This window comes from Gopherus evgoodei, chromosome 5 (genome assembly GCF_007399415.2).
Source record: "Gopherus evgoodei ecotype Sinaloan lineage chromosome 5, rGopEvg1_v1.p, whole genome shotgun sequence".
NCBI lineage: Eukaryota > Metazoa > Chordata > Testudines > Testudinidae > Gopherus > Gopherus evgoodei.
The window spans coordinates 51495929-51520610 of NC_044326.1; the positions used below are offsets into that span (position 1 = coordinate 51495929).

The 24682-nt window shown below is 42.2% G+C and overlaps 1 protein-coding gene across 5 annotated transcripts in view; it reads left to right on the forward strand.

Annotated features, from left to right (window-relative positions):
* The window catches only part of DCUN1D4 (defective in cullin neddylation 1 domain containing 4), an 86171-nt gene extending 61698 nt beyond the window's left edge, over nucleotides 1-24473 (forward strand). For all 5 annotated transcript variants that reach the window (XM_030565221.1, XM_030565223.1, XM_030565225.1 and 2 more), the window contains 7 exons: nucleotides 137-228; nucleotides 2770-2840; nucleotides 5434-5525; nucleotides 14101-14209; nucleotides 19600-19704; nucleotides 20033-20135; nucleotides 20231-24473. In XM_030565221.1, coding sequence (XP_030421081.1) covers nucleotides 137-228; nucleotides 2770-2840; nucleotides 5434-5525; nucleotides 14101-14209; nucleotides 19600-19704; nucleotides 20033-20135; nucleotides 20231-20286 — 628 coding nt within the window. In that variant the 3' untranslated portion in view covers nucleotides 20287-24473. The remainder of the gene's footprint in view (nucleotides 1-136; nucleotides 229-2769; nucleotides 2841-5433; nucleotides 5526-14100; nucleotides 14210-19599; nucleotides 19705-20032; nucleotides 20136-20230) is intronic.
* Nucleotides 24474-24682: the final 209 nt, after the last annotated feature.

Below are 24682 nucleotides of genomic sequence, written 5' to 3' on the forward strand. Positions count from 1 at the left end.
TGAAAAACAGAAGCCCTAAGATTAAACTATCCATATTAGGAAAATGATATTGCATTTGTGTTGGCTAACTGTATCTTGACTACAAAGCTGTTTTTTTAAATGTAAATTACTTATTAATTATTTTCTCCATTTTTAGCATGTATAGAAAATATGATTCAACTAGAATAAAGACAGAGGAAGAAGTCTTTTCAAGTAAGAGATGCTTAGAATGGTTCTATGAGTATGCAGGTAAGCTGATATATACCAATGCCTAATCCTGACAATTGTCTAAATTTGTATTGAAATTTAAAGACATTATTAAATGAGATTTTTCCTAGAAATCTAAATCTGAATACAGAGGTTTCTTGGTAAAGCGAAGAGTTGAAAAAAGAATCCTTGAATAAAAAAGAATCTTGTTTATAGATAGATGCCAAAAGAACTCAAGATGTGCCAGTGTTTGAAAGAATAATTAGCACACCGAAGACAGTATTTTCCCCAAACAAGAAACATTTCAAATGCAGATAATAGATCACTATTTTGGTTTTAAGTTACACACAATTACAAATAAATTAGTAACTGTACATTAAACAAAATCAATCTTTAATTGTGGTTTATTGCTAAAATCTATACCAGAATTTATTGCCAATATCTGTACATTAAATTATGTTTCCAACTGAAGTTTGTTTAACTCATTGATTTAGAGCTCTGACCCCTTACCATTGAGCAGTGTAGACACCTGGTGACATGGGCCCCATTTTAAAAGGGGAAAGAGGTTAGCCATATTTAGTTTGTCACTTCTTAATCTGGTTCCAATTCTAAGCAGAAAATGGAACTGATTCCTGAGATCATATTTCCCCAAGGAGTCTTTCCTTAGAATATTTTTCATCACTAAGCATGAGGGTATATTTTAGCCTCATTCTCGCTATTGTATATTGAACAGGACTTGACTTGGCAATTTCCTCTAGGACCACCTATTATGATATACTTTATCTTCTGACAACATACAGGCAGTGACCTGCTATTTTTGCAGAATAGTACACAAAACTCTCCTAAAGGAAGCTATTTGCAATGGGAGAAAATAATTCTATAGTACAGTACTGCAAAGAGCACTGAAGGGGAAACTGAATAGCTGATAGACAGAGAAATGGGGACCTTATGCAGTTTCTCTGAAAGCATACCTAGAACTTTAGGTAGTAAATGACGTAGTCTTTTTGCGGCTGCTGGTTTGGATGCATAATATTTAATACTCTCATCTCCATTCCTTTTTGGCATCTGTACAGCTAATAAATTACCACGTAATTTTTGGTGGTGATGCTGTTAAAGCAAAACATGATTTATATGAACCAGACTAGTCTGAGTCTTTGTGTCTGGCAGGTTGGGAGGAGAGAGAGAGAGAGGCAGGCACCCTATTGCCAGATTGTGTGCCTTTCTTGATTGCTGTGTGGATTTTCTATTCTTGTTCTGACTACTGGAATAACTCATTCTTGGCAAGAGTTCATAGAAAGGATGAGCGGATGGCAGTGTGTGAAAGAACTTTGGTTTTCCACTTGCTGCATCTGCAAAAGTACCAAGAAGAAGGCAGGGAGGAGGGGGTATAGTTTTGTTCATAGTGGTGTTATAACACTCCAAGTTTTGAAATGGGGATTTTGTTAGTTCACTTCATATGTTTTTCTCTTTTACACAAACCCACTGTTGATACTGCCCTTTTCCTAATGTGACTTTCCCTTACAAAAGAGCAGCTGTATGTTTTGAGGTGGCTAAATTGGGGGGGGGGGCAGGGATAATGAGAAGATAGGGAAATAAAGATAGGAAATGTGTATAATTAAAAGCCTGTTACTTCTAAATTGAAGGTTGAATATTTAAGACTGATATAAGATTGACTATAACACAATAGTGAAGAGTCAGCTGCTGTTTTCATTATAAAGCCTTGTTTTTTCAAGCCTGTTTGACTATTATTTGTATATGCCTCTAGTATTTTTCACACAGCATACTGCAGAGATTGTGAAGTAGAGTCTTGATTTGATTGCTGCTTTTCTTCCTGCTATGTAAACAGGCTTCAGAAAATATAACAATTACTTTGCAGAGTTTTGTGGGGGGGGGGTTTGTGTATGTGGAGTCTCCATAATGTGGTGTGATATGATATTGTTGCAATGTGGAAAAAATAGAATCTTATTTCAGATTTTGTTTTAAATGACTCAGAGAAGATAGTTACTGTTAATATAAAGAAGTAAATTGTGCATTAGTTTCTGGGGGTGTCAATCCCGTACTAGTATAATATATATTTATTAGCTATATTCTCTTCCTTTAAAAATTTATTGTATTCTAATAAAACTAAGATTTATTATCTGCTTGCTACTGAGATAACTTTAAAACAAATTTGTTTCCTGGCTTGAGCCTTTAGAAAGTTCTAATAACCATTGTGTTCAGTTCACCCAGTATAGCAGCACTTTGGTACTGAGCCAGTTTCAGAAGTCTTTGTCCTGCAGTACCTTCCTTACTCACTTTTCACAATTGCTGCAATTATTGGGTACTGTGGTACAAGTTAAAAAAGAAATGAAGGATAGTGTTGATATTTTCTTTCTCTCTTCTTATGCCTTGCCAGAGGTGTAAACTTTTAGCGTAGTTTAATATCTTCTTGTAAAGGGTAAATATTTGTATATGTCAAAAAGAAAACTGAATCCTACAGAAGTTCAGCTTATGTTGCATGAATACTTCTCTTTTACAGCAGTGATGTGCTTGCAGTAAATTTTAATTTAAACAACAATATTGTGAAATGTCATTTGATTGCAGGGACTGATGACGTTGTAGGTCCTGAAGGCATGGAGAAATTTTGTGAAGATATCGGAGTTGAACCAGAAAATGTAAGTTAATGCTTTTCCCAAAATATGCCTGAGCCACCAAAGTGAGCCTGGTTTCTATCTCTTAATCTTTTATCATCTGAGTTTGAAACATTTTGAAATGGAAAATTGAAGAAACCATTGTTAAATGGAGAAGCATAAACCAGGCAGGTTTATTTTGTTGCTTTGGCATGGCAAACCTTAAAATCACTTGCCTTCACTGAAAATGGGTAAATTAACCTCTGAAAGCTCAAACCTTCCAAAAAGTTAGTGTTTATTTTAATTGAAACTATCCTAGAGTTTTAATTTAGAAATGAAGTGGATATGCACATTATTGGTCTCATATATTTGTTTCATATTTCTGAGGGGGGAAATATTGTCCTGTTTGAAAATTTGCTAATCTCATCCACCTGATTTTGAAACACAAGTGATACAGAAAACGTGTATATCTTACAGTCAGGAATGTCTTGTGAATTAGAAAAGACCTTTTAAAATTCATACATAATACACCTGTCATGTACAAGAAAACAGGACAGTCTAGCTTCTTGACTTGACTTTTGTGGGATTTTTAAAGCATTAAATTGGGCTAGATAAAATTATAATTTTGTACTAAGTGATTTGTGTGAAATACAAGACACGACTCAATTTTGTAGTGTAATAACTCATAAACCCTCGTGGCTCATGGTGGGACTCAACTTTTGAGCTCTTGGGAAAATATTATTGTAATTGTAATTAGCAACAGAGTTTTAAACTGCATTAATAGCTTTTAGAAAAGGCTTTAGTGGCTGATCTTCCTTTCACTCTGTTTCCCAGGGACAGTTGCCCTGCACTTTATCCCAAATGTATCTCAAAAGTGGTGTCTGAGTTCCTGAACTAAATCTCCTGATATTTTTTTTCCCCAAACCTTCTTTCTTACCTGGAGAATCTAAGCTTCATACCAGAGATCTCAAAAAGGACTTGAATTTTTGTTTGAATAGGACTAAGCTATTTAGGAATTAGTCTATTTTTTGTATCTTTTAACATTCATTCTAAAGAGTGCCGTTTTCACTCAGCATCTCTGGGTAGGCCTATGCTTCAAGCTGGAAGGTCTCAATTTCAGTTCAAGGAGATTTACCTGTGGTAGCTCTGATAGAGCTTGTGTACTGAAATTAGAATGTAGCTGGGTCCTGCAGGCAGCAGGAGGGGCTAAATACCTTAGCTCAAAGGGCAAGCATATCCTAAATGGATTAGGCTGTGAACTCAGATTTGTTATATGCTACCTAGGGTGACAGTATCTGAAGTTCATAGGATTAAGGCAGCAGCAGCTGCAGCCTTGAAATATTTCCATTTTGAAATACTGTAGGACTGCAAGCTGGCTTTTCATTTAGACATTTACTTGACACTACTCTCTAGATTTGGTATCTAGATTTCATGCATGTTGTAGAAGAACAATTCTGCAATCTTTGTTTAATTAGAACTTAATTAGAACCCATGTTCCTGTGGCCAGTGGTGCATGGTAGACTCCCCCAAGTGGGAGTATGCAGTGACCACCATAAAGAAAAACAGTAGATTAGCAGTAACTATGATTTTTGAGGATGTTGGCTCTGCATAGTTGTGTTACCAGTACACTATTCTTCAGAGCTCTTCCCTCATGGGACCCTCAGATTAAGTAGAAGGAATTGAGGCAGTTGGGGCCACGTGGCCCTTTTAGCCTTTAGCTCCAAATGTTTAATGTGTGAGGGCATTTGGTTGAGCCAACAGCTGTAGTGTTTAACAAGCTTTCTGAAGTTTTGCAACACTTGGGAGGCACAATCCACAAGTGAGATACACATAGACAGTGTTCTCTCGAAGAACCATAGTAACTGACAAACTTTATATTCACAGGAGAGCCTTTATGCTGTAATAAATCCTACCTACATCTAGGTAAAGGAGGGTTTCAGTCACCTTAAATACTTCAAAGTTGGAGTAAAGATTTGGACCACTCTTTATGTAAATAGCCATTGCTGTTTGTATTACAGCAGAGTTTTAGGATATATCTACACTGTGATAAAAGACCTGCAATACAGCCTCGACTGATCCAGGTCAGCTGGCTTGGGATGCAGGGCTATAAAGTTGCAGTATAGACTTTGAGGATTGGGCTGCAGCTTGGACTCTGAGACCTCACTAGAGGGGAGGATCTCAGAGCCTGGGCTGCTTACGCCCGAACATCTACACTGCAGTTTTATAGCCCCATAGCCCAAGCCAGCTGACCTGGGCTATGAGACTCAGCGCTTCTTGTTTTTTATAGCAGTGTTGTTGTACCCTTTAGGGCCCAGCCATGCTCGATGCTGTACAGACAGTTCCTGCTCCAAAGCTTAAAGGTGTAGTTTGGTGGGCTTAACAAATTGAAAGGTAGGGTAGAAAGAGTAATTTAATACAGAAGTGTTTCTGAATAAATGAGCAGTGTACTCAGTTTGTAAAACTTTTTAAAAAATTTTAATTTTTCAGTAGTAGGAGTTTCAACATCTTGCCTGTTTCACTCATATTTGAATGGCTCTTACTCTAAACTAAATAAAAGGATTTGGCAAACGGTCTAGTAATAACTGTTCAAGAAATCTGTTGTCCTCCTCCGTCCTAATATTGTCTCCTTTTTAAATAGGTAGTTATGCTTGTTCTAGCTTGGAAATTGGATGCACAAAACATGGGTTATTTCACATTGCAAGAATGGTTAAAAGGAATGACATCGCTGCAGTAAGTGTCTTTTAAAAGGTTATAAGTCTTAATTTTGCTGTTGTGAATGTAATAATGTCAAATAATTTTTTGTCCAAAAAGACATGTTGGTTTAGCGCACAAAGTGGATGACTCTGCTCTGGAGAACTAGACATAAATGTTTATTCTTGACTATCTACAGCAAGTATGGTTCACTTGCAGACATCTTTAAAACAATGTGTTCTTGCAGTTATGCTGAGCATACTTTGCTGACTTATGGCTCATGGCTTAAAATGTCTGCACATTGGGCAAAATGTTCATGTGAAAACGGGGGGTTAATATGTTCCAAACTGAAGGAACAAGGCATCTGTAATCAGGCACTCCTTTGCCTCAGCCCACTCCAAATAAGACTTCAAACTCTTCAAGTCTTAACCAAAATCACCTCTCCTTGAAGTTGCTTTATTCATACAATGCCGAATCTCAAACATAGTGACACTTCTGGATTCTAGTGTGTCTACACAAATTATTCCCACGTGCAGACTACATGCAAGCATTCTCAGTCACTCCTTGACATTCTTGGTTCTTCTTCGAGTGATTGCTCATATCCATTTCAGTTAGGTGTGTGCGCCGCGCGTGCACATTTGTCGGAAAACTTTTACCCTAGCAACTCAGTGGGCCGGCAGGTGGCCCCCAGAGTGGCGCCATCATGGCGCTTGATATATACCCCTGCCGGCCCGCCCACTCCTCAGTTCCTTCTTACCGCCCGTGTCGGTCGTTGGAACAGTGGAGCGCGGCTTAGCTGACCTCCACTTCCCTAGCTACTCGTAGTTCTCGTATATAGTTATGCAGTTATAATCCTTTTATATATATATTTGTATAGTTATACGTTTTTCTTTGCTAACATAGTTAGTTTAGTAATTGTTAGCGGGGTTCGGGAAGTAGCCCCTTCCATGAACCCGGTGCCGGAGCCCATGCACGGCTCACCGGGTTTTAAAATGGGCTCGGCCTGCCAGAAGCCGATGCCGAAGGGAGATCCACACGACTCCTGTTTGAAGTGTCTCAGGGAATCACACTTGACAGCTAAGTGCCCCATTTGCAAGGCTTTTAAGCCGAGAACAAAAAGGAGCGGGACTTTCACTTACCCCTCCACCTTTGGCGCCGAGCGATGATCAAGCGGCTGGCAGAAGCGCCTCCTCGGCACCGGACCCCGCCGGTACTGCCAAGGCCTTTCGGCACCGGCCGTCGCCGGCACCAAAGTCGACTCGGCACTGCTCCCTTCCTCCGAGGTCGAGAAAGCCTACGATTCCTGCTGGTGCCTGACGGCTCCCCGGCACGCGCCGTGGTTGAGCCCCCTGCTCCTGCTGCTTCCGTGCCACCTGCATTGCAGCCAGAGAGCTCGTCTAAGTCGGATTGCCCGGCACCGACACCTGCAGAGGCACCGATGACATCGGCAACGTCGATTCCAGTCCCCCAGGGCCATTGAATCCGGTGCCTGACAGCTCCCCGGCACGCGCCGTGGTAGAGCTTACTGATCCTGCTGCTTCCGTGCCAACTGCACCGCAGCCAGAGAGCTCGTCTAAGTCGGATCGCCCGGCACCGACACCTGCTGAGGCACCGACGACGTCGGCACCGTCGATCCCTGTCCCACAAGGGCCGTAGAATCCGGTGCCTGACGGCTCCCCGGCACACGCCGTGGTTGAGCTACTGCTCCTGCTGCTTCCGTGCCAACGGCACCGCAGCCTGAGAGCTCGTCTAAGTCGGATCGCCCAGCACCGACACCTGCTGCGGCACTGACGACGTCGGCACCGTCGATCCCGGTCCCACAAGGGCCGTAGAATCCGGTGCCTGACGGCTCCCCAGCACGCGCCGTGGTTGAGCTACTGCTCCTGCTGCTTCCGTGCCAACGGCACCGCAGCCAGAGAGCTCGTCTAAGTCGGATTTCCCGGCACCGACACCTCTGAGGCACCGACAACGTCGGCACCGTCGATTCCAGTCCCACAAGGGCCGTCGAATCCGGTGCCTGACGGCTCCCCGGCACGCGCCGTGGTTGAGCTTATTGCTCCTGCTGCTCCCGTGCCGACGGCACCGCAGCCAGACAGCTCATCTAACTCGGATCGCCCGGCACCGACACCTACCGAAGCTCTGACGACTCGGTACCGTCGATCCCGGTCCCACGAGGGCCGTCGAATCCGGTGCCTGACAGCTCCCCAGTATGCACTGTGGTTGAGCCTGCTGTTCCCTCCACTCCGGAGACATTACCAACGGCGAGGGATCTCATTGCCATGACAGAGTCGATGCTGCCTGACCCCGGCACCGCCGGTGCGGGTAATACAGTCTCTTCATGTGACCATCCTCTGTCAGCACAGCAGAGCGGCACCGTTCATGATCACGGTCCCGCAGACACTCCAGGTCCTGTCGGCACGCCCGACACCACTTGCAGTCCCGGTGCTGTTTTCCTCATCGGTACTGGTCGCACTCGCTGCACCGGTCGGTATCCCGTTCGCCGACCCGCTATTGGCACCGTTCCGACTCCCGGCACCGCGACAGGTACCTTGACTCCTGTAGCCTCTCCCCGAGCCTCGAGATCTCGGTCGACCTCCCGGCACCGTTCTGGTTGCGGGTCTGGATCTCGTTCCAGGTACCAGTATGCCTCCCGGTGCCGGTCCCCGGTGCCGAGTTGGGCGAGGTCCGATAGAGTCAGAGACTCTGCCTGTGCCTTCTTTTAGTACCTCCATGGCCATCCGGACACGCATCCGTGTCATCCCACATGCGCAGATCTTATGCTCAGGACCACGATTCTGATATGATGGCCAGCGGGCACCAGCCCCGAAACCGAAAGAGGCGTGGCGAATGAACCTGCTTGGCCGCCAGGTGTACTCTGCAGAGGCCCTGCAGCTCTGGGTAGCAAAGCAACAAGCCTTGCTTAGCTGCGATAATTATAGCACCTGGGTGAAGGTAGTTTAGTTTATGGAGTTTCTCCCTCAAAACTCCCGCCAAGAGTTCGCTGCCGTCTTGGAGGACGGGGGAAAAAAGGTACCCAGAGCGTCCCTCCAGGCCTCGTTGGATGCAGCAGACTCTGCAGCCAGGACTCTGGCCTTTGGTGTCGCCATGAGGTGCATCTCATGGCTTCAGGTTTCAAACCTCCGGCCGGAGCTGCAGGACAATAGTGTCCTAATGCGCTCTCTCAGCATGCATATGCCAGCGACCAAACGCAGGCCTTTCTGTCCCCAGCCGCCATACTCTGTGCCTAGCCAGAGACAGGACTTTGGCAAACGGCGAGGCCAAGGTGGTCGCAGACGAACGTCAGGACCCCTAAAGAGCCAAGGTCAAGGTCCCTCGCAATTACCACTGGGACCAAAGACGAACCTTCCAAGGTGCGCCTGAGGGCGGTGTACCAGTCAGAGGCCGGGATCCCAATCCCGCTTTCTCCTGGCGTGGCCCCAGTTAATTTCAGATCGCTGGGTCCTGCGCACGGTGGAGCATAGGTACCACCTCTAATTTGTTCCAGCCCTGTCCCCCTTCAGGGACCCCTCTCACGAGCAATTCCTCGTACAAGAGGTGCAGACGCCGACGGACGAAAGGGGCAAGGGGTTTTACTCCCGTTATGCCCTAGTCCCCCACTCGAACGCAGGTCTCAGGCCTTCCTAGTCCTGCACGGACTCAACCGGTTTAGGATAAGGTTGAAGTTCCGCACGGTATCCCTGGGAACCATTATTCCATCCTTGCCTCCTGGGGGCTACTATGCCGCCCTGGATATGAAGGACGCGTACTTTTGCAACACCATCTTCCCTCCGCACAGGAGATACCTCCGCTTTCTAGCCAACTGTCAGTACTTCTGGTTTACGGCCATAGTCGCCGCCTACCTTCGCTGATGTCGGATATGCGTTTTTCCGTATCTGGACGATTCGCTTATCCGAGGAGACTCTGAGACACAAACCACTCAGCGCGTGGGCATCGTCACGGTCTTATTCACAGGTCAAGGCCTGATGATTACTATAGAGCAATCCACTCTGGTTCCCACGCAGAGGTTGGACTTCCTAGGGGCTATCCTGGTCTCCTACCTAGCTGGAGCCTGCTTATCACAACTGCGGTTTTAGGCGATGGCAACAATCATCTGAGGTCTGCAGGCTTTCCCAACGACCTCGGCTCGTACTTGTCTCAGTCTCCTGGGTCCATGGTTGCCCGCAAGTTTGTAAACAAACACGCCAAGCTCCGCCTCCGTCCTCTCCAAGTCCGGCTCACCTCGGCGTACCACCCGGACAGGGAGCCAATGGTCATGGTAGTCACCGTTCCCTCGGGCACCTTAGGCTCCCTAGAGTGGTGGCTAACTCCCTCCCTGGTGTGGGCAGGGATGCGGTTTCATCCGCCCCAGCCCTCACTGCCCCTGACGACGGACGCGTCATCTCTCTGCTCCAGTGCTCATGGTCACCTCCGAGCTTAAGGCCTTTGGTCTTCTCGGGAGCTGGCATTCCACATCAATGCCCCAAAAATGAGAGTAGTCCGCCTGGCGTGCCAGGGGTTCCAGCGGCAGCTGCGAGGCCGTTGTATCTCGGTGTTTACAGCCAACACAACGGCCATGTGCTTCATAAATATCCAGGGAGGGACATGGTCCTCCCCCCTTTTGTCAGGAGGCCATCCATTTCCGGGACTTTTGCATGGCCCACTCGATGGAGCTGGTGACGTCCTTTCTCCCAGGCGTTCGGAACGTCTTGGCGCTTTGACTCAGCAGGTCTTTCCTGTCTTACGAGTGATCACTCTGCCCCATGTGAGGTGTTCTGCTTTCCAGAAGTGGAGATGTTTCCTCACATAGACCTGTTCGCTCACCGCGAGGGCAGAAAATGCCAGATGTTCTGCTCCTTCCTCTCCTCGGGATCGATCTTGGACGCATTCCTGATGCCGTGGAAAGGCCAACTCCATTATGCCTTCCCACTGTTCCCACTGGTTCATTAGGTCCTGCTCAAACTCCGCAGGGGCAGAGCGCGCATCATCATGATCACTCCAGAGTGGTCCAGGCAGCTCTGATATACCACGTTGCTCGGCCTGTCTATAACAGACCCAATTACCCTGCCACCCCACCCAGACCTCATCACTCAGGGCAACGATAGGCTTCGTCACTCGGACCTGCAGCCTCTTCGCCTCACGGTGTGGCTGCTGCGTAACTGAGCCGGGGTGACAGGAAGCCTTCCACCTGGTCAACGTACCGGGCCAGGTGGAAGCGTTTCTTCTACAGCTGCAATACGCTCGATCTTGCTCCTGCTGAGGTCTCGATCCCCTCTATTTGGCCTGCCTCTGGCCTTCAGCGGCAGGACCTGGCGGTATCATCGCTGAGGATACACTCAGCAGCCATCTCCACCTTCCAGCCAGGTTAAGGTGGACGTTCCGTGTTCTCACGCTCTATGGGTTCGAGGTCCCTCAAGGGCTTGGAGCGCTTGCACCCTCGGGTGCGCCGCCCAGCCCCAACCTGGGACCTCAACCTAGTTTTAACCAGACTTATGTCTCCCCCAGTCGAGCCGTTCACGACTGGCCCTCTGCTATACCTGTCTTGGACGACAACTTTCCTCGTAGCTGTTACATCGGCCAGACGGGTCTCCGAGCTCAGAGCTCTTACGGTGGTTCCGCCGTACACTAGGTTTCACAAAGACAAGGTGCAGCTATGACCGCACCCGGCTTTCCTCCCTAAGGTGGTTTCGGCCTTTCATGTTACCCACAGCTCAACGCAATGGGCACAACCATTGCACTCCTTGGACATCTGTGGAGTGCTTGCATTTATATTGCGCTGACAGAACCATTGCGTAAGGTGCCCCAGCTCTGTCACGGTAGCGGGCCAAAGGGAGGGCTTGCTTGTTTTCCTCTCAGAGGATCTCATCTTGGGTGATGGCGGACATCCGCACTTGTTATGATTTGGCTCATATTTCCCCAAGCCACATCATCGTACATTCTACCAGGGCTCAGGCTTCATCTGCCGCCTTGCTGGCTCGTGTTCCTACCCACGAGATCTGTCGCGCAGCTCCATTGGTCCTCGGTCCATACCTTTGCTTCGCAGTATGCCCTGGTTCAACAGTCAAGAGATGCTGTAGCCTCTGGCTCAGCAGTTTTCATTCTGCCACATTTCACTCCGACCCCACCGCCTATGTAAGGCTTGGGATTCACCTAACTGGAATGGATATGAGCAATCACTCGAAGAAGAAAAGACGGTTACTCACCTTTGTAACTGTTGTTCTTCGAGATGTGTTGCTCATATCCATTCCACACCCGCCCTCCTTCCCCACTGTCGGAGTAGCCGGCAAGAAGGAACTGACGAGCGGGCGGGCCGGCAGGGGTATATATCAAGCGCCATGATGGCGCCACTCTAGGGGGTGACCTGCCAGCCCACTGAGTTGCTAGGGTAAAAGTTTTCCGACGAATGTGCACGTGCGGCGCACACACCTAACTGGAATGGATATGAGCAACACATCTCGAAGAACAACAGTTACAAAGGTGAGTAACCGTCTTTTCCTTACAGTACCTACTTCCAAATGCACTTCTGTAGGAAACCCTTCAGCCAAGCTTCATCCCTAGGCTTTTTCCTCTTGGGGCTCCTCTTGGCAAGTCTGGTTTATCCCACATCCCAGATATGTCTCTGTCATTTTAGAGTGGACCAGTCTGTTCAAGCCTCAAGGTTTCAAAATCAATGTGGATGTGTTAGGCCATATTGCCAGGCTGTTACAGCATGCAGGGTTTAACAATGAGTAGTAATAGGCATCTTCAGTCTCATGAGACCATGTGTACGCGCCCCTGAGAGGTAAAGAATTTACTCAGTTGGTTTTATGGCAGCTGTGGCTGAAGAGACCCACTTAAGACAAACAATCTCTGATGCATCTCTCACATTTAAAGGTGATGTTTTGATCCTTTGGGTTCTGCCTTCTGTGAGCTCTTTTCTCCTTTGCTAAGGCAGACTGCTTCCTCTCATAACTTTGAGACCTTTGTTAAGATCTTGTTTCCAAAAGCTGCAGTCCTGAGTGTGATCTTCCCAGTTATCCACATCCATGTCCATTTCTTTGAGGTCTCGCACACATCCTTGAAACACAATTGTGGGCATCCGTTGGGTCGTTTTCCAGATGCCAGTTCACCGTAAAGAATGACCTTTGGGATGCACTCATCATTCATTTAGCACACATGCCCAAGCCAGCGGAGGCGTCTGTGTTTGTATGCTGGGTATGCTGGTTCGTTTGAGCACCTCAGTGTTGGTGACGCCGTCCCTCTAGGAGATTCCAAAGATTCAGTGAAGGCAATTCATATGAAAGCTGTAGAGCCTCTTTTCCTGATGAGAGCATAAGGCCCATGCCTCGCTCCCATACAAAAGTATGCTGATAACACGTGCACAATACACACAGATCTTTGTGTGTTCTGTCAGTTTATTGTTTTGCTATATCCTCTTGCTCAAGTCTAGACATCGTTGTGGTGGCTTTTCCAGTGTGGATGTTGTTGAGTTCCATTTCAAGTGAAACGATGACTACGATAGTGGACCCCAAGTACGTCAACTTGTTCATCACTTCAAGTTCATAGTTGCTGATCTTGATGGAGCGTGCTTCTTCAACTCCTTGGCACATTATGCTAGTCTTTTTTAGACTTATGGTAAGCCTAAAGTCTTGGCAGGCTTTGGAAAAACTGTTCATGAGGTTTTGGAGCTAGGCTTCTGGGTGGGTGGTCATTGCTGCATCATCAGCGAAGATGAAGTGTTGGGTGAAGACCTCCCAGATCTTGGTTTTAGATCTGAGTCTTTCAAGATTGAATAGCTTTCCATCAGATCTTGTGTGCAAGTAGATTCCCTCAGTTGAGGAACCCAAAGCTTGTTTCAGTAGCAAGGAGGAGAAGATCCCAAACAGAGTTGGGGCAAATACATAACCTTGCTTGAACCCACTATGAATCTGGAAAGCCTCAGAGACTAAGCCATCATATTGGACTGTGCCATACATGTTTTCATAGAAGGACCGAATCGTGGTTTGGGGGGGCATCCAAGCTTTTCTATAAGTGCAAATAGTCCGGTTCTACTGACAAGGTCAAAAGCCTTTGTGAAGGGGCCTTTTTTTCTCCACATTTCTCTTGTAGTTGTCTCAGTGAGAAGATCATATCAGTAATAGACTTTTTGGCTCGCAAACCACACTGTGATCAGGATAGATTTTGTCTATAAATAACTGTCAAATAACAGCAATATTGTGATAGTAGTCAAAGCCTTGTAAGGACAGGAAAATTGCAGTGATGTAACTTAAATCGGTTTTTAAATTGGTGCAAACCCTGTGCAGATGCTTTTACTTCAGTTTGAATGGCTTATTTAGGTTTAACTTAAACCTGCTCCCAATCAACTTAAACTTAAAAAAACCCTACTCTTAAACCAAAATAAGTGTATCCACACAGGGATTTGCACCAATTTAAAGAAATTAATTTCCATTCACACCTTAGGTTAAACTGGTGCAATGTTCTTGTGTCGATAAGCCCACTGATATGTATTTAACTGTCATGGAGGCAGCATATAGAGGTGGGGGGATGAAGACAAACCTAAGGATATTTGGGATATCTTTTTCTAACAATTCAGATGAAAATCTAGTGTTGGATTATTAAAATTTTCTCTTTTTTGTAGATGTGATGTTACAGAGAAACTGAGAAATTCCTTGGATTACTTGAGATCATTATTAAATGAGCCTACAAATTTTAAGCTAATTTATAGATACGCATTTGATTTTGCACGGGTGAGTAGTCCAGGACTCAGTCTGACTTTTATTTGTATTGTTTTCTGTGGGTTCACTTTCACATACAACAGCTACAAGTCTGGGACTAGTTGTTCTCAGGATGCCAATTAAGATTGCTTCCAACGCACATAAACGTTCACTCTTTAAAATTGACTTTGCGTGTTTCCAAATACTACATATGCCAAATATCAACATTGCAGAGGGAAAAAAGGGTGAGTGAAGGACAAGTCCAGTAGCTAGTGTTCATTTTGAATGCGGTAGATTACAGGCTCAATCTTCTGCTTCACCAAAGACTTTGTGTATAATCTTGGACAAGTCAATTGGGCCCTGATACTGTGCCTGTTGAAGTAAATGGCAGTTTTCATTGCCTTCAATCACTCAGGATCAGTGTTCTGGTCTCTATGCCTTCGTTCCCCATCTGTAAATAGGAATAGTACAGTAGAACCTCGTGTAACCAAGCCTCTGTTATCTGGCTTTCCATATTAATTGAACCACCAGCTACCTGGGGCTGACAGCGGGAGTCTCGGGCTCTCAGCCCAAGCCCACTGCCCATTCTCCATCTTATCCGATCTGGTCCCAGTCCCAATTAGATTGGATAATTGGGGTTCCACTGTACTTCCCTACCTCACAGGGATTTTGTGGGAATAAATGCAGTAAAGATTGTGAGACACTTAGCTACCAGGGTAGTGATTACCCAAGATAGACAGATATGTTACATATGATTGGGTTAAACCAGTGATTCTCAAACTTTTTGTACTGGTGACCCCTTTCACATAACAAGCCTCTGAGTCCTGCCCCCCCTCCAAATTAAAAACACTTTAAAATATATTTTAAACACCATTAAAATACTGGAGGCAAAATGAGATTTGGGGTGGAGGCTAACAGCTCGTGACCCCCCTATGTAATAACTTCGCAACCCCCTGAGGGGTCCCAACCCCCAGTTTGAGAACCCCTGGGTTAAACTGTACCTTACTGATTCACACACCAGTCCTCAAAAACTTGCACACTTATCTGAGAAAATGTCTTGAAGGCTTCGAGAGTCTTCACCTATCTTATTTAGTATAGCAGTTGACAGCTGTATTGGTTAAAAAAATCTGATAAAATACTTGTATTTCAAAAGAAATTCATAATTGCTGTTTCTGAGCCTGTGCCTGTTCATGACTATCTTGCAGAAAAGTCAGACATTTGTGACACTGAGCAATAACAGAGCCCAAAATAAGTTATTTAAGCTGTTAAAGCAGGCTGAGAGCTGCTCTTCAACTAAGGAAAAAAAACCCTAATCTTTAAATGTACAAAACCTAATGGTAACTTCGTTCCACTTACAGGAATATCAGTGTCCCCAGTGATACTCTTCATAAGGTTGATACTAGACTTAGGAATGCCAATTATTTTTCTTCTCTGATGTTTTCCATATGCTTATCATCATGGAACTCCTCGATTGTTCTATTCAACAAAATGGGCTAGAGCTTTCCTTTAACACTTAAATGAGGAGGAAGTGCGGTGTTATCATAATGAACTTTAAAAGCAGAATGATGCCAAGTCCGTTACAGTACACAAAGGAGGGGAGAGAACATCTGACAAAACACTCCAGCGTAAAGCCAGGATTTCCTTCACTGAGCCACAAATTGATCTTTGTCAAGACAAGCATTAGACTTTTTTCTCTTAAAACCACACACCCACCACACAACCCAAGAACCTGATGTGGCAAAAGCTGGCTGTGATATAAATACTGATTCATAACTCTTTCAGAAGATTATGAATTGTGTTCTCAATACTTGTTAGATAGGCATACTGATCTGATTTCACTCTTCCAAATACAAAATGTGTACTGGTAATACTGTGTTTGGTATCAGGACTCATAATTGATGGAATGCTATTCCCATGCAAAAACGTAGATTAAGTAACTTGGAACTTCTCAGAGACACCAGGTATAAAGCCTGTTTGGAATTTTTTTGACAAAACATTTTTTCCATCAGAAAATGCTGATTTGACAAAACCAAACTTTTTGCATAAATGTGTCTGTGTTTATTCATTGGACCACAAAAGGAGAGTGACTGTATAGCCAGTTGACCCAGGGTCAAGTCCCTGCTTTGTCTGATTCAGAACAGGGACTTAAACATGGATCTCCCATATCCCAGCTGTGTGTCCTAACCACCTAACTACTGGCTGCTGTGTCTCTGAAATAGTTGCGAAAAGGATCTTTTTTTTTTCCAATGCAAAATGAAACTGTAGTTTTTCACAAAATGGAATTCTTGTTTTCTGACCAACCCTAACCAGGAACTAGAATGATCATCTATGCATTGTAAGGGAATTTAGATAAACTCTTCGTGATGTTAGAACATACATAGAGGAGCTTACATCTGAAGTGATCAGTTTGTGTGGCAAGACTGAAGATGAGATTCAAGAAAAACAAAAAAATCCCAAAGCACCAAAAAATTGGCAGTAAAAGGCTAATAGACCAGGCATTACAAAAGCATCTTCAGATTGAACTGAAACATAGATTTTAAGAGTTACAAAACTTAGATCCACCACAAGATGTCAACATTGACATGTCATGGTCCTGCATGACGGTATCATAGATGCTGCAACAACTGTAGTTGGTTTCTAGACAAGCGAACCTAAAATCTGCAAAAGTGAGGATGCGTGGAGGAAAGGAAACAAGCCAAAGCAAATACAGTAGAACCTCAGAGTTACAAAAACATGGCAAATGGAAGTTCTTTGTAACTCTGAAATGTTTGTAACTCTGAACAAAACATAGTGGTTGTTCTTTCAAAAGTTTACAACTGAACATTGACTTAATGTAGCTTTGAAACTACTGTGCAGAAGAAAAATGCTGCTTTTAATTATCTTAAATTTAAATGAAACAAGCACAGAAACAGTTTTCGTATCTTGTCAAATCTTTTTGTTTAATGTAATTTTCTAGTAGTTTACATTTAACACAGTACTGTTCTGTATTTGTCTTTTTTTGGGGGGTGAAGAGAAGGGGTGTCTCTGCTGCTGCCTGATTGTGTACTTTTGTTCCAAATGAGGTGTATGGTTGACCAGTCAGTTTCGTAACTCTGGTGTGCATAACTGTGAGGTTCTCCTGTATATACGTTCCTCAAAAACATTTCCAGAAAAAGTAGCAGCAAAATATCTATATAAAACAAAGGACAAAGTAGTGAAAAGCAGCACGAGAAGAAACGAGAGGAGGTACATGGATAACATCGCCAAAGAAGCTGAAGTGGCTGCTGAAAGAGGAAATATTAAAACACGTTATCAACTCAGCAAGGTTCTTACTGGCAAATTTTCACCAGCCAGAGGGCTTATTAAAAATATACAAGAAAGGACCTTAAAAGAAAAAGAAATGAGAGCAATTGGCCAGGCACTTTCAAGAGGTGCTAAACAGATGAACAACACAAGAAACTATTGACTTTGATTAAGAAATTAAGCATCCAGTGTAATGCTGCCTGCAATGACTCAAGAACATGAGTACCAACTTCAAGGCAAACTGTTAGAATGCAGGGCACAAACCCCAAATTGGTTGTGAATTCTATAATTAGATTTCACCAACCATTTATCAAGTGAACTCCTCAGACACTATAACAGCCTTAACAAGGAGTCACAGACAGTCCCTTTGGGTACTCTGATCTGGCTTGACATCTAGGGGAGCATAGCTTTGTGATAGATGATCTGTTACACCAAGAATCACAGCAATATTCAGGTTAGTCCCTGTCCCAAAGGACCAGACACTTACACCAGGTCAGTTGCACCTTAAATATCACCCCAAAGACAAAGCTTGTAACCGATCCTACAATGAGCATATAAAAATTATGCAATAGGAAAAGGGAAGAAAAGAGTTATTTACAAGTTAAAGCAGGTAAACATATATACACAAATGAGTTGCAGTCTTAAGTTTAAAAAAAATAATAGAAGCTTCTATAATAAGCAGGCTCTGTATGTCCTCTAGGACTAATCCAGGCTCAGCAGCTGAGGATCTCTTGCCTATACCTGGAAACACATATCCATTCCAGAGTCCAAGCGTCATGTAGATAATCAGTTACTTCTTGTTAGGAGTTTTATTCTCTTCTTCTCATATCCTCGGAGCTGCAAACACAGCCGATGGGAGAAGTCCATTTGCATTACTCATCTTCACAGAGAGGAAAGCAGGACAACAAAAGTCTTTTGTCCTCTTGTTGATGGTACATAGGGAAATTCCGGTTTCAATATCCCACAATAGATCATATGATATTGAGGGAACTTTCCTTTTGGGAAGGGTATAACAGCTTCTCTTGAAGATCAGCCCTTCATGCTAATTAATGTCTCTCTCCTGCCTGGTTATTTACAGTGTCACAGGAGCTCACAGTGTAACCATTCAAATATTGCCTTACAACATGGGCACAGATGTTATAAGTGAGATTAATGCATGTAGAACTCAGAAGCATCCAGTAAAATCTAAACACTAAATACATTCTTAGAATTCTAATACGTGTTTTAATAATACTAACAAACAGGGGAGCCAGACTGATTCCAGCTATGTATTTGTCAGTGTTCAGTTGAGACATGGGGGCCTTGACCTGAGCTGGGACCTGGTCTTCCAGAAGCACACTCAGAATTAGAGAGAACATCTCGTGGCACAAAATGAAAGACAATAAAAAATGTAAAATCTGAGGAAGCTACAGGCGAAGACCAGGTCTTGCAGGAAATGTTTAAAACTTGCGATAATGACCATTGATAGAATTACCCAATTTGTCAACATTATAATCAAAATATCAGAGAGGTGACCTAAGCAACTGCAATAACAGAAGGTGCCCTTTAGCAAAATATACTGGGACTTTCAACATAGAAATGCTCTGCACTGCTACTAAGCGTAAACTCTGAAATTTAACCACATTTAATGAATCAGAAGATGAAGAACTCTGAATTACATAGGCATAACTGCATCTTAAATCGGTGTTGTAAACACTTGTTTGTCACTGAAAGAAGTGTTTTTGCAATATCATCTTAAGCAGTATAGAGGAGGTGGCTGAAGCAAAGCTAAGGCAAGAGCAGGCTGAATTTCTACCCAGAAGATCATGTGTCGACCAGATTTTCACACTTAAGTGGCTGCTGCTTTCCAGAAAGTTCTGAAATTGTACCCCAAGAGTGGCTGCTTCATCTACAGTAGGGATCCTTGAACTGCAGTTAGTATGAAAAGTAACTGGTGTTTCTATAGCATGGCCAATAGTGGTAAAGAAACAGAGTTTTCATTGGGAAGTCTTACTTTGTTGTATGTGTTAAAACAATGCAGTGCCTAATATACAGGTTCCCTGCAAATTAGCAGTAGTTTTCGTGATGTGCCAAGAGTGAACAGTGGTGCAAATGAGAAATATTGAGATAACATTTTAACTTTCTTTCTTTGCTTCCAACAGGAAAAGGACCAGCGCAGCCTAGATATAAATACTGCCAAGTGCATGTTAGGACTTCTATTGGGAAAAACATGGCCTCTTTTTCCAGTATTCCACCAGTTCCTAGAGGTATACAACAAAGTTTCAATTTGAAACAGATTCATATTTTACTTGGTTTTTCTCTGAAATATTAATACTTTAATGAAGTTAGTACTAGTAGACTACTGAAATACAACTCAGTGCTTATTTTCAAAATTGTCATTTTGTAAATTCATAACACTTAAAATGCAGCGTCCAAGCCCTAAAACTACACCTTCCATTTGTTTAGAGCGTCAATAATTATCCTTTATTGCATTTGAGTTCTATTAAAAACCTGCAAATATTAAAAACCTGTGATTTCTTTCACATTGTAAACTCCAACTTTGTTTTAGTAACTTACACTTCTTACCTTAAACAGCAATCAAAATACAAAGTTATCAACAAGGACCAATGGTGTAATGTGCTAGAATTCAGCAGAACAATTAACCTTGACCTCAGTAATTATGATGAAGATGGAGCATGTAAGTATTCCTTCGGTTTTCTCTGTGTGCCCCTACTCCTGCAGCCCCTCTTCCAAGATTTATGTAAAATATAATTATTTGATATGTCTTTACAGGGCCAGTGTTGCTGGATGAATTTGTGGAGTGGTATAAAGGGAAACAGATGACATAGGAGTTTACTATGCACAGCCGCTCAAGAGTCACTGTTACCACAGTTGTCAACCATTAGCCATAAACTGCTGTTTGTATCAAAGCGCATGCTGCTTTTCTTGCACTGTATCCCTTTGCAGGGAACGTTTGGTGTTTGCTATTTAACAGGCCAGCTATGCTTGCTGTGTAGCATTGTTCTCTTTGAAGGCTGCTTTGCATTTTGTATTTACACTACAGATTGGTGAGCTTGCCAGCATCCTCACTGTGATTATGTGTATATTGCTGTCTAAATTTTGTATATGTGTATAAAAAAGCTTCACCTAGGGATTATTTCTGGAGAAATGTATTGTAAAAATAATTTTGTGGCATATGTCTAGTCACCTTCAATGAACATGTAACTTCTAGTTTTTGTTTTTCATTTGGTCTCAAATGTAGCATTTCAGAAAACAAAATTAAGACTGTTTGAACATAGTTATCATGAGGAGGAACTGTTGGCAGTTCTAATTTTAGTGTTTAAGATGCCAATTTTTGAGACAAGGAGAGGTGCATTATGATTTTCTTCATAGGCATATGTCAAACATCACTTTTGTTTAGTAAGAAGTATTGATGTCTTTTTTTGTTGTTGTTATTATTATTATTATTATTAAAATCGTAATAGTTGTACATGCCACAGATGATTTCCATTTGGAGAAGAAAGTACTGGCTTTTTAATGTCAAAACTGCAGTAGTTTGAATATAGGTACAAGTGAACAAATTAAAGTACCTTTTAAAAATGGGTTTTAGACTTTTGTAAATTGCCTTTGGCATGTTCTTTTTATTTTTGGTGTACCAAGACTGTTTGAACTATGTTGCTACAAAGTGAAATTTAAACTTTTTATCTAAAATTAGTGTTTAGCTGCGGAATTAAGGCTTCTTATTCCCAGCCAACAGTTAAATCTATGTTTAATTTCTGTTTGTAACTTTAGTTAATCTTTCTCATGCTATAATTTGTGTTTCTAAGTAAGTAAAAATTATATTGAATAGTGAAAGCTTAAGTACTTTCATGCTGAGGATTGGATTTTCCTGGCCAAATGTCCATTGCAGGCAATGGACACATTAAACACCAGCATTAAGGAGTTAAATATACAATACCGTTAGTAAGGGCCACTTCTTAATTTCATTAATTTGATTATCTGTATAGGAAAGTTTTAGCCATTTATTTGAGGAATATGAGTGACTGGGATGTGTGTTAAGTTCTGTATTTTGTCATGTCATCTTTGACTTCCGTTTCATAAAATAACATCAGTATTAATTTTTTTCAAATAGATTGTCATAGTTTTTGGTGCTATTAAACTTATACTTTGGTCCCTAAGGATTTGTGAACATGGTCCCAAAATGGTATATTTTAACAAAGTCGGCCACTGAATATTTTGGAATAAAGCAGTAACATTACTTTGCTGCAGAAATATTTTTAAAGGTATTAGTAGTTTTGAAACCTTTCTAGATTGTGATCCAAAAAAGTACCTAATGTTGAATGTGAAATTTTCAGCTGTACTGAAGGCACTATTCTGCTCTTACTAATGTCACTGATAAAACTCGTGTTCACTTCAGTGTGTGCAGAATTAAGCCTGGATGACCAAAAGCATACTAATCTTACTGCTCTGGACCAGAGTCACAGTTCCTTTGCTATTAGTGGTCATTTTATGTTTAAACTTGTTTTTTCCCTAATTCAACCACCTAAGTCAAAAGTTACATATATGCGCATATACAAAATCTATAATCGTGTTATGGTAAAATGCATATACTGCCTTCCCCCACCATGTTTTGTCAGGTGATTAAAAACAAATAGAAATCTTAAATTTCATAGTGACAAAGCATACAAAATTATTGCCTGTTTGTAAGCTGTTATGTTATAACATAATTTACGTGTTTGGTGCCAGTTTGCACAAGTCAGTAATTAAATGGTGTGTGGTATTTAATGTTTACAATAAGTCTCTTATTAAAACACATGTGTTTTAATAAGACTTCTAATGTAAATGTATATATTACAGTGAGTATAGCCATAGGGAAAATATCTGTGGAGCTACTGGTTTAGTTCTTTTAAAAAGTAAACTTGGAAGCAATATAGCTTGTAAAATTAGGCTAAATAGTGGTTGCTAGAAAACTAGGTAAAACCCTATAAGTGTTCTTACATGTTAGGCTAGTTACAATTCCAGACATGTTTTTAGCACAGTGGCACAGTTAAAATACAAGATTTGTTGCATAATGAATTTTATATATCATGAATAATCTTGCTTCCAATAATGGAGGCAGAAGCCAAAGAAACTTGTAATCATTATAGGTATTACTCTCATAATCAGGGTCAACAGAAATCTGTTCAGATCACCCAGATGTTTTTTGTAGATTTCACTGTGTTTAACGGAATCTAAAATTTAATTAACCCCTCCCTTCACACGTGCACTTTTTACGGTTACTTGTGCTGGGTAAATTGTTATACTGCTCTCATTTGCGTTGCATACTGTTCATGGGGAGACAGCCCCAAGAAACTGGTTTGAATGTGAAACAGGTTAATAGTGACTGAAAATATATACTTTTTCATCTGCTTCCAGTTGCTGTATGAGTCTCTAGTGAGTTTCTAATAGAGGTCCTCTTAAATCAAATCACTAATATAGCTGCAAATAATTTTCACGTTCGTTGGCATTTACAGTGTAGAGGCCAAAAAAAGAAATGGACCCAAGACTGAACTAAGCCTATCCATGTTGACTAGTTAATGTATGGAAACTTGCACTCCTGTTGCTTGAGCTGTATCTGGCCTGTGGATAAACAGAGGACTTCATGGCTTTCAGTGATAAATCTCAAAAGCACTACCCTTTTAAAAAAAACAAACAAAAAATGGTGGAAACTCGCTAAGCAGTTTACTTTGCTTTTTGTTCTGTACACTTTTCTTTAAATGTAATGAAATGACTGGTACTTCAGCTTATTCCTTGTTTTGCAGGAGAAGATGCACAAAATTTTCCAGCTTTTTGGCCTTGAAGCAAAATCTAAGATATAGGTCATTGTGGCAAAGTGTTGCAAGTTCTGTACATGTTTTCCTGATGTAAAATAATTGTGTAGTTGAGGTTTAATGATCTGTGTGTTAACTTTGTTTGGTATTAAAGAGAAATGAGGCAGTGAGTTGGTTAGTGAGGAAATTAGTACCCAGGTATTACAGTGTTTGGCATCCTATAAATACTTAAGATGGATAGATGATGGGCTTTGTTAGAGTTCCTTATTTGATAGATTTTAAGGATAATATTAATTACAGGAAAATGTAACAATATCAAATTTACACATATGATTCCTTCTATTGCCAAATAGACTAAAACAATCTAATACTAACAGACAGGAACTGGCTCCATTTAATCCTATGTATTACTTTTATTGCCTAGTCTAGATCAACCTCCCCCTTTCTTTCTTTAAGCAAGTCTGTTCAAGAAAGTGGCAGGCCCCGTTTTCAGTCTAAACAACCTATTTTATGATACAAATTTGGAATGAATCATGTAGTGTATTTTAACCTTTTAATCATTAAGTTTTTGGCTTTTTATATAGAACTGTAGTTTCCCAGTTACATCACAAACTCATTGTTTCATTATTTCATCACAGATGTGCCTAGTGCAATCAGTTAGTGAGACCTGGCGTGGCGCTACTGACTTAATGTTCTGCAGCCTTGTTTTTAGAGGGGTAGAAGTATACCTCAGTTTTGCTAGGATTTTTCCAGATTTCTGTTGGCCCTTGGTCACAAGCCTAACAAATTGTTAAATACTCTTGAAGTTTATACAGACAGCTTTAAAAGTTAGCTTGTGCCCCTCATTTTAATTATAACTGCTAAAATACCTCTTATAAGCCTTACTTTCTCCTTTCATATTGTTGTATATGTGTATAGACTCCATCCACCAACTAAACTGTAGGTTGTCTGTAAATGAGACCAAAATGTGGTTTGATTTTACGTTATCACAAAACAGTTTCTACTGACGCTGCTGTTACAGGAACAGCAGTTAATCTATAACTGTGAATGCTTTTATGTCTTAGGTATTTGCATCTTATTTGAGGTGTGCTAAAGTCCTGTGACTCACAACCTGACTAAAGAACTGTTATGCCACCTTACCTGAGTTCAGCTGATTGGTTTTTAGGTTTTGCTGGAGTTAATGTAAAATGATATCCCACAAATAAATGGTATTTGTGTTGATTTCAGAAACTGACTTCAGATTTTTCTGTGGCTCATGTTTCAAATATTCACTCATCTGAACTTGCCACACAAGGTGTTGGTCTAGACCTGCTCCTTAAATTCATCATCGCTGAGTTTAATTTCTGTTTACAACACCGATTTAGGATGCATTTATGCCTATGTAATTCAGAGTTCTTTCTCTTCTGATTCATTAAATTGGGTTAATAGCAGTGCA